The sequence below is a fragment of the Hippocampus bargibanti genome, linkage group LG09 (assembly GCF_051943395.1).
Source record: "Hippocampus bargibanti isolate YZ-2025 linkage group LG09, ASM5194339v1, whole genome shotgun sequence".
NCBI lineage: Eukaryota > Metazoa > Chordata > Actinopteri > Syngnathiformes > Syngnathidae > Hippocampus > Hippocampus bargibanti.
The window spans coordinates 4,052,010-4,062,332 of NC_142742.1; the positions used below are offsets into that span (position 1 = coordinate 4,052,010).

Below are 10,323 nucleotides of genomic sequence, written 5' to 3' on the forward strand. Positions count from 1 at the left end.
TCGGGTTATCTAAATGTTGTACATGTACATATATTTATAGAGCATATATTTTATTACATTTTTTTTGCTACAAACCAATACAGGTTGCTTATACAAACCTTGAACATACTTGTATACATATTAAACATACTTATATAAGTATGTTATTAAAGCGCTATCTAAATCAATATGTATTATATATTGTATTGCATGTTGTACAGCCGCCCCCACAGACAACCGACGTCTCCGGACAAGTTGTGTCCATAATTTGTAAAATGGCTTCAAATGACTTCTACTGAGTGTATTTTACAAAGATTCCTCCGCATATAGCTATATTTTACGTTTTAAGACTCGCGCTGAATATTCCGGAAGTCTTGTTTTTGAGTTGGCGACGAGTCCGTACGTGACGTCACTGAAGGAACTCTCCTGACCGAAAAAAGGACACATTGTAGCAGTCTTTCCATCACGTCAATGCATTTTGCTGTGCTTGTTTGGTCTGAAAACGTCATGTTGCACCAAAAAGAGCCAGAAGAGGGTGACCAAGCTCCATATAAGGAATTTCTCAGCCTGTGGAAACGGTCTGATTAATTCCTCACAGGAGCTCAGTCTGGCTATCTAGCTGGCTATCTATTAGCTATATATCTATATAGCAATCAATTAGCTAGCTAGCATGCTATCTATTTGAGTTACTTCCGGGTTGAGTGAACGCCAGTGCGTGTGGCTGCCACTGCTCACCCACAGAAGAACATATTCTGTGACTGTAAAGTGACCTTGAGTTTCGAAAGACGCTTATAAATGAAATGTATTATTATTATTATTATTATTATTATTATTATTATTATTATTAAAGCGCTATATAAATCAATACGTATTGTATTGTATTGTATTGTATTGTATTGTATTGTATTAAGTACCAAAAAAATAATGACAAAAATAGAGTCTAGGCGATTTTCAAACGCGGAACTCCATTTCCCATCATTTATTTGTGCTAGCAGAATGAGGCAGTTACCATGGTGCCCTGTTGCAGAGGAGTCCCGTTGCCATGGTGTGTGTGTGTGCGTGTGTGTTTGTGTCTGTGTGTGTAACAGAGTGAGAGACGAGTTTAATCCAAGATGAGAGAGAATGGGATAATTAGCAAGCTATTCAAAACTGGCCTCTAAAAGAGGATTTAGTTTGCCTCTGTGCACAAACACACACTCACACACACACACACACACACACACACACACACACACACACACACACACACACACACACACACACACACACACACACACACACACACATATAAACACAGCCAGTGAGACAAGTGTGTGTATCCGAGTGAAATGAAAATACACACCAAAAAATCTTTTTGGGTGAATTTGTGAGGACCTTTTTGAAACTTTAACATATGCATATATCAACCCTCGAGAAAACTTGTGAGGACCGGCCAAAAGGTCCTCATTTGTCAAAAATGTCCTCACTACATATGGTATAAAATGTTAATGGTCCTCACAAGACTGTTCATACAAACACACACACACATACACACACAGATTTCCAAGCGCTTGTTGCTATCCAGAGGTGGAAAGTCCAGATGTTTCAGTCTTTATCTCTCATTAAACGCATCTGTCCGTGCTCTCAGACGGGCCCGGCTGCAATAATGTGTAACATGTGAAAGCTTCCTGTTTCAAAGAAAATACAGCTGCTCTTAATCGCTAAATATTCATCTTTTGATATGATACCAGTGTAAATAAATGTTCTCCTTGTGTGGGTTTTACGCGGGTACTCCGGTTTCCTCTCACATTCCAAAAAACATCCATGGCGGTGTAATTGAACTGTCAAAATTGTCCCTATGTGTGATTGTGAGTGTGGGTGGTTGTTTGTCACTATGCACCCTGCGATTGGATGGCGACCAGTTCAGAGGTCAGAGGTCAGAGGGTCATGTTCATCTCTGCTCTCAGCTTTAATGAACTCTTGTGTGTTCTAGGGGGCCCACGTTTGGGTCAAGGAGAAGGAGCAGCTGGTTCCAGCCACGGTCAACTCCTGCGGAGATGGAACCCTGGTTCTCACTACTGACTATGGAGGGGTAAGAACATGCAAATGGAAATATGGGATGATGATAATAATAATAATAATAATAATAATAATAATAATAATAATAATAATAATACATGTCATTTGTAAGCACCTTTCAAAACTCGCAAGGTCACTTTATAGTCACAGGATAAGTTTTTTTTTTTTTCTGTGGGTGAGCAGTGGAAGCCACACGCGCCGCAACCCGGAAGTAACTCAAATCGATAGAAAGCTAGCTAGGTTGCCAATCAATCGCCAACAGATACGTAGCTAGATAACCAGCCAGATAGCTATATAGCCAATTGATAGGCAGCTAGATAGCTAGCTCGTCAGATAGATAGCTAACAGATAGCAAACAGATAGCGTTAACATTGGCTTGAAAGGCAGGTTCAATATATTTTCAAGGATTTTAACTCATTCACTGCCATTCCCGAATTTATTCGGGAATTGAAAATATGATGTGGAGCGCCATTCCTGAATTTGTTCGAGTTTTCATGCTTGGGTGCTGATAAAGCGCTGGTCAGACCTCTGGCAATGTTTTTTTTTTCCCCCTTCCACGATGGGGCAGCATTTGCCTTTTGTACAGCCGCCCCCATTTCAAGCTCAGATAACTCCACACCCATATAACTTAGGAATGAACTCTTTTTTTCTGATGAAAGAAGAGAATCTAAGGTTTCTTACACTGCATTGAATGTTTATGTAGTCCTTAAACTCAATATTGAGCTATTTTGAGTGAAAATGACAAAAACCCCGGCGCTATACAAACCAATATGTATGTATTGCATTGTATTTTGGACAACCGCCCCCATTTCAAGCTCAGATAACACCAGATCCATATAATTTAGGAATTAACTCTCTTTTTTTTCTGATGAAAGAAGAGAATCTAAGGTTTCTTAGGCTGCATTGAATGTTTATATAGTCCTAAAACTTAATATTCTATGGGTCCTGGAATTCGAGTGACAATGACAAAAACCCTGGCACTGGAGTGGACACATTTTTGCACATGTCTGGCAGTGGATAAGTTAAGAACAGAATTGTATTCCACAGTGCGAGCTACAGAGGTATGAGATTCGTTTTGAGACGCTGAGTCACGTACCATTTGAAGGTGACGCTGCGGTATATTGAGAGTTCAGCAATGTTCCGGGGCTAGCAAATTGATGTCTCAACCTTTGCCTTTGCGGTGGTACTGAAGAATACTGTAGTTGTAAAGAAAATAACTTTACTGCTGTGAAATGTAAATTTCTCCACTGCGAGACGAATAGTTACAGTCAATCCAATCCAATAATAATCTAAGAGGGGAAAAAAAGAAGAAAAGAAGTGGGCGTAGGTAGATAGATAGATAGATAGATAGATAGATAGATAGATAGATAGATAGATAGATAGATAGATAGATAGATAGATAGATAGATAGATAGATAAGACAGTCATTATTAAAATAATGTTAAACATACTTTCCATCACTCATAATAACTTCATAATCATTCAGATTTGTAACATTTATTTGAGTCATAATTTGTGAGGAATTAATAACATAAAAATAGCTTATTTTAATAAGAAAATAGCAGATCATTCTCACATTCTAATTTGACCATTTTTAATCAATTTAATAACGATAAAAAAGGGATTATTCCAATGTCATAGTATTTTTTTTTCACAAAATTATGTAAATACTTGTTTCTTGCATTATTTGGAATTGATGTAATTGTAATGAATTAAATATATCTTGATTTAAAAATGTTCATAAGTAATCATTTATTCTGGTGTCTTAATTTGATAATTTGTTTATTGTGATGATAATTAATGAGCTGGTCGTTTATCTAAATGAGAAATAAATTCACGTGGAATATCGCCGCAAAATATTTTAGTTTCAAGACAAAATAATAAGGTGTACTTTCTTAACAATGAATCGGAAAATTATTTCAAAAAAAAAATCACATTTTTTTAAATGATCTTTTTCATTTTATCATCTGTAGTAAATATTCCAACAGATAGGTGAGCAAATCAAAACCAATTCAGAGTTGGGAAAAATTGCCACGCAGCAAGAAATATGCGACAGATATGAGAGGACAGTTGCTGCTCTGAGGGCCGGATTAAAGAGCGGGAACATTTTCCAATGGTGAAAATGATTTAATAATCATAAAACGGCTCCTGTGCGGCAGCCAGGATGAGATTAAGCGGTGAGCCCTGAAGGTCATACATTTCTGATCTGAGGTCAGTGCATCCAGCTTGCAGAAATCTGGCAGTTCATCCTTTGAATTGGTTGAAAAAAAAAAAAAAAAGTATGATTATATCGGTCACTGTGCCGAGGGCTCTCCTCGCTCACTCTCTATGCGTCTACTTCTGTCTCTTGTATAGCTATAATCCGAGAAGTCACATGAGACACTCTGCTTGTTATCATGCAGAGCATATTCGCTCATCAAAGAGCAGAAAAAAACTGGCACCACCCCAAAAAAAGGGGTTTTCATTTTGCATTACAGACACTAGAGAAACGTTAGAAGCCACTATCCTATTTGTATCCACTTTAAAAAATTTAAACAATCACATTAGGCATGCTTTGAAATACAAATTTGTGAAATGAACATACAGTGAGACCTCAATTTACGAACTTAATTGGTTCCCAGACAGAGTGTGTAAGGTGAAAAGTGTGTATTTCAAAAAAAAATTCCCATAGGTAACCATTAAAATGGGAATAATCCGTTCCCGGGTTTCCATAAAATATACTTTTCAACGAAATAAGCCTTAAAACTACACACAACATACCTTATTCTATGTATAATAAATGTGCTATTGTATTGTAATGAAAGAAATACACTGCATTGTATCATAAAGTCACTTTATTTACATTTGTGATGGGCATTGATGGCTTGATGGAATGGCGTTGGAGGTCGAAGGTCAAACGGAATTGCTGTTTGGAAAGAGAGGCGCATTACATGAGGACTGTAATTAAAGAAATAAACTGTGCTGTAAAATAAAGTTTTATTTACCTTTTTGATGGTCGTTGATGGCTTATGGAAGGACAGTCACCTTCCATAAGGACTGTTGGTAACTTAACCTCTGGTGCTGTTCGGTCGTGTGCTTCCGCCGAAGATCACTCCGCCAGCCGTGGTGGGTTTGTATTATGAAAATAGTGCTTATTATAAGGTTTAATTTTCATAAATTTGACGTTTGTAAGACGAAAAGTTTGTAAGATAAGGTGTTTGTAAGTTGAGGTCTCACCGTACATCAGTTATGATTGACATATCTGTCGTGCATGGCGTGTCAGGTGCTGTACCTGCAGCAGGCGGACGTCACCAGGGAGCGTGTGCACACCATGCACCAGACCAGCGTGGACGGGGTGGAGGACATGTCGGCGCTGGCTGAACTGCACGAGGCCGCCATCATGCACAACTTGTACCGGCGCTACCAGAAGGACAGCATTTATGTGAGAAGATGTTATTTGTGTCACACCGCCTCCATTGTAGGGGTCCTGGTAATTTTCAGATTTTACCCATCAATAAAAATGATAACAAAGTCCTAAACTCTGAGTCAACCTTAACAAAACAAAATGACATAATTCAAAATGTGGAACATTATTCATTTTAAAAGATAATTTTTCATATCTAGCTGGCTGGCTATCTGTTGGCTGTCTATGCAGCTGGCTGTCTATTAGATATCTATTGGCTAGCTAGTTGGCTGGCTATCTATTGGCTATATATTAGCTATCCAGCTGGCTGCTTGGCTATCTGTTAGCTGGCTAGCTAGTTGGCTGGCTATCTGTTAGCTAGCTGGATAGTTGGCTATCTATTGACTATCTCATAGCTATCTAGTGGCTAGCTAGCTTTGTATTTATTTATTTGAGTTATTCCGGGTTGAGTGAACGCTGGCGCATGTGGCTGCCGCTGCTCACCCACAGAAAAACTGATCCAATGACTGTAAAGTGACCGAGAAAGTTTTGAAAGGCGCTTACAAATGAAATGTGTTATTATTATTATTATTATTATTATTATTATTATTATTATTATTATTTCAGACCAGGTGACGACCGGTGTATTTTTTTCAAACATTTAAAGCCTTTTGTAGTACTTCTGGCCGCCACAAGATGGCAGTGAATCCCCTCAAGTGAATCTGTACTCCTATGACTTCCTGTCTGTTACAAAAATAATACTAACAACACATTTCATTTATTAGCGCTTTCAAAACTCTTACAGTAACTTTACAGTCACATGATAACTCATAGAATAACACCAAACCATTAATACATCGCATCTTGTACACCTTCATGAATATCATGTAGTTCCGTTCACCAAATTAAAATATGCTAATCTAAATTACACGGTAGCAATCGTGCGACGGCTGGTTAATCGGTAATGGCGCTTTTCAGACAAACATCGGCAGCATCCTGGCGGCCGTCAACCCATACAAGCAGATCCCAGGTCTTTACGACCCGGAGCGGGTGGATCTGTACTCCAAACACCAGTTGGGTGAATTGCCGCCGCACATCTTTGCCGTGGCCAACGAATGCTACCGTTGCATTTGGAAGCGACACGACAGCCAGTGTGTGCTCATCAGGTCAGCTCCCGTGACGTCATTATTTCTTTTCAATGTCGTCTTGTTTTAAATTGCGCATCTTTTTACCAATTTACAGTGGTCTTTGCTTAAATCAGGCGGCCCCAACTTTTTTTGCCTGGTTTAATGCCAGACAATTATTTCAGTGACATTTAAAGGCCACATAAATACAACAAAAAATATGATATGACCGGCATGAAAACTGCTATCGAACGTCCGAGCTAGCTTAGCTAGCAGCAACACTCACTGGTGGCTATGGTAATGTTTACACGTGCCTTCAAAATAAGATAGACCGCAAATATAACTCACCATGCCTCATATTGTAAACTTTCCAAATGTCTTCGTTTTTTACTCAATTTGCGAGCTCATTTGTTTGATTTTAGCGGCAATGTATCACGTGACTGAGAAGTGTACTTTTAGTTGCGTCAAGAGTGAGATATTGTCGTCGGACGTAACCGATGATCCGGTAATCTTTCAGAATAAAGTAAATATTAGATTCCGAAATGAATAAACGGAAGTAACGTAAGTTATGGATTCTTTATGTGGTACCAAATAAACCAAGGACGGGTACCGGTGCGCGTCCCGGGTTTTAGGGACCTCTGGTTTAAGGGAGCAGTGCAACTAAATCTCCACAAAGTATGGGAGGTTTACGGAAGCCGTCTTTTAACTTGTATATGGTTGGGGTAATATTAACTTCCGCAAAATTACAAAATAATAGAGCACCACAGTCTCATTTTAATCCTGCAGATATTCAATATGACAACATATCTATGTGTTTAAAGGGATTGTAGTTTTATTTCAACCACCACAACATTTGGCATTCAATCAACTTCCTTCATGATCGATTTGTGTCCGTATCAGTGGGGAATCCGGGGCAGGAAAGACAGAAAGCACCAAGTTATTGCTGCAGTTCCTATCGGTGATGAGCCAAAACTCAGCTGGGACGCCACCGTCGGAGAGAAGTACACGCGTGGAACAGGCCATTGTTCAGAGCAGGTATGTTTCATATGTGTAATCCGGTGGAGCGATCACATGATGGCGGATGTCAATTCTCTTCACAGTCCTATCATGGAAGCATTCGGGAACGCCAAGACCGTTTACAACAACAATTCCAGCCGCTTCGGGAAGTTCATCCAGCTTCATTTTTCGGAGAGCGGAAACATCCAAGGAGGCTGCGTCATTGATTGTATCCATTTCTTGGAAGCCGATCGCGATACTTGGGCGGAATAAAATTCCGATAAGTGATTCGTCAGATGACGTCTGTGTCGTACAGGAGTGGTCCATTGATGGAAAGGTTTCTTCAGCCGTCATCTGTACTTCTTTGAAGGGGTCGGACGTTTCACTGCTCAACCAAGAAGCTTCATCAGCGAACTAAAATTTGCTGGTAGCTCTGACCCTATATATATATATATATATATATATATATATATATATATAGATATAGATAGATATAACTGTACACACATAATATATATATATATATATATATATATATATATATACATATACATATATATATACATATACATATATATATATATATATATATATATACACACACATATATACACATGTATACACATATACACACATATTATACACATATATACACACACATATATACACGTGTATACACATATACACACATATTATACACATATACACACACATATATACACATATACACACATAGATACACATATTATACACATATATACACATATACTCATATACACACACACTTACATATATACACATATATATATATATATATATACACATATATACACACAAACACACATATACACATATATACACATATACACACATATACACATACACACACATATACACATACACACACACATACACATATAGACACACACACACACATATACATACACACACATACACACATATACACACACACATATACACACTTATATACACATACACACACACATACATATACACATAGACACACATTATACACATATAGACACACACATATATATACATACACACACACACACACACACATATATATACATACACACACACACACACACACACATATATATATATATATATATAATGTATATCCCTAATGTAAGGGCTACCAGCAAATTTTAGTTCGCTGACGAAGCCTCTTGGATGAGGAGCGAAACGTCCGACACCTTCAAAGAATTACAGACGATGGCTGAAGAAACCTTTTCATCGATTACTCATATGACTAATTGAAAAAAAATATCCTGAATAAAATATTGTTTTTTTTTCCCCCTTTCCCATAATATTTTCAATAATTAGGATATGACTCTTTTGCGATACTTTAGTATTTGTTTAACTATGCCGATTTTAAAAAAGCTAATAGCCATCATGTGCTCATTAAAAATGATACACCGTGTGACATATTTTGTTGTTGACTTTCCTTGAGCCGTATTCCATCAGATTTACTGGAAAAGGTAACAATTCCCAAATTATTTGTGATGGCTTTCTTTTTCTTATTGACGATCGGGTTGATTGTTGGCAGAACCGAGTGGTGAGACAAAACCCCGGAGAACGCAACTATCACATCTTCTACGCGCTGCTAGCTGGAGCTAACAAAGAGCATAAAAGTAAGTATTCTGCCAGTGAGGCATCCATGAGGGATCCTAATCGGATCCCCGAGCCACCTCATCTGGCTCGACTCTGAGCCACTTCCCAGACCTTATCTTACTCTAATTTAAGCCGTTTGTATACATTGTATTTTATTTATTTTTTATTAATTTTATTCTGTATTGTGTCAGGCCTCTATTTCCTGGAGGATCCAGCAGAATCTTTCCACTACCTCAGTCAGTCGGGTTGCCTGAAGGACAAAAGTCTGAATGACAAAGAGCTGTTTAATAGTGTGATGGTAAGTTCATAAAACATCACCAGTTTGAATCAATCCTGAATAGATTCTTTATCCTCTTGCGAGGGAAAAACATTCTAATCATAATGAGTTAGAATTCCACATTAGCATGACCTTCCTTCACGCGGTTACACCACCTCCATTTTTTTCCTGCGAGTAGGAGGCGCTGAAGGTTCTGGAATTCTCAGACGAGGAGATCCGGGACATGTTCAAGCTCCTCTCGGGTGTCCTGCAGCTCGGCAACGTGGAGTTCATGACGGCGGGAGGAGCTCAGATCACCACCAAGCAAGGTTGGTGGCAAGCTAAAAATAATAAATAATAATAATAACTGCAATATTGTACTGTAGTCCATCAGCCCGACTCAATTTATTGCTGCCCTTAATCTCTTTTTGGATAAAACTTGTCTTGTCACCAATACCGACAATTTTTGTATACATTTTCCCCCTCTCTCCAGGCTTATCGAATGTTAACATAGCCCTGTATGCTGTAGTTTTGCTTTATTCTATTAGCTACCTAGCTAGCTATCTATTTGCTATCCATTTTCTATCTATTAGCTAGCTAGCTGGCGATATATTTGTTGTCTGTTAGCTGGCTGTCTATTTGCTATCCATTTTCTATCTATTAGCTAGCTACCTAGCTGGCAATATATTTGTTGTCTGTTAGCTGGCTGTCTATTTGCTATTCATTTTCTATTTATTAGCTAGCTACCTAGCTGGCAATATATTTGTTGTCTGTTAGCTGGCTGTCTATTTGCTGTCCATTTGCTATCTATTGGCTATCTGTCTGTCTAGCTAGCTAGATATGTAGCTGGGTATTTATTAGCTATATGGCTATCTAGCTAGTTAGCTGAC

The 10,323-nt window shown here is 38.3% G+C and overlaps 1 protein-coding gene and 1 long non-coding RNA gene across 3 annotated transcripts in view; one reads left to right on the forward strand and one right to left on the reverse strand.

The window, feature by feature from the left end:
- Positions 1–10,323, forward strand: part of myo10l1 (myosin X, like 1) — a 40,194-nt gene that overhangs the window by 2,457 nt on the left and 27,414 nt on the right. The window contains exons 2-10 of the mRNA XM_089003904.1: positions 1,952–2,050; positions 5,300–5,458; positions 6,398–6,585; positions 7,444–7,578; positions 7,644–7,768; positions 9,031–9,044; positions 9,113–9,197; positions 9,369–9,475; positions 9,633–9,762. Of these exons, the coding sequence (XP_088860030.1) occupies positions 1,952–2,050; positions 5,300–5,458; positions 6,398–6,585; positions 7,444–7,578; positions 7,644–7,768; positions 9,031–9,044; positions 9,113–9,197; positions 9,369–9,475; positions 9,633–9,762 (1,042 nt within the window). The remainder of the gene's footprint in view (positions 1–1,951; positions 2,051–5,299; positions 5,459–6,397; positions 6,586–7,443; positions 7,579–7,643; positions 7,769–9,030; positions 9,045–9,112; positions 9,198–9,368; positions 9,476–9,632; positions 9,763–10,323) is intronic.
- Positions 3,133–7,002, reverse strand: LOC148893382 (uncharacterized). Of its 2 annotated transcripts, none has more exons than XR_016115927.1 (3): positions 6,892–7,002; positions 5,309–5,436; positions 3,133–3,233 (listed from the first exon to the last, which is right to left on the reverse strand). It is a non-coding gene; the product is annotated as an uncharacterized LOC148893382 (long non-coding RNA). The 2 variants fall into 2 exon arrangements; XR_016115926.1 differs by lacking the exon at positions 3,133–3,233 and adding an exon at positions 4,150–4,286.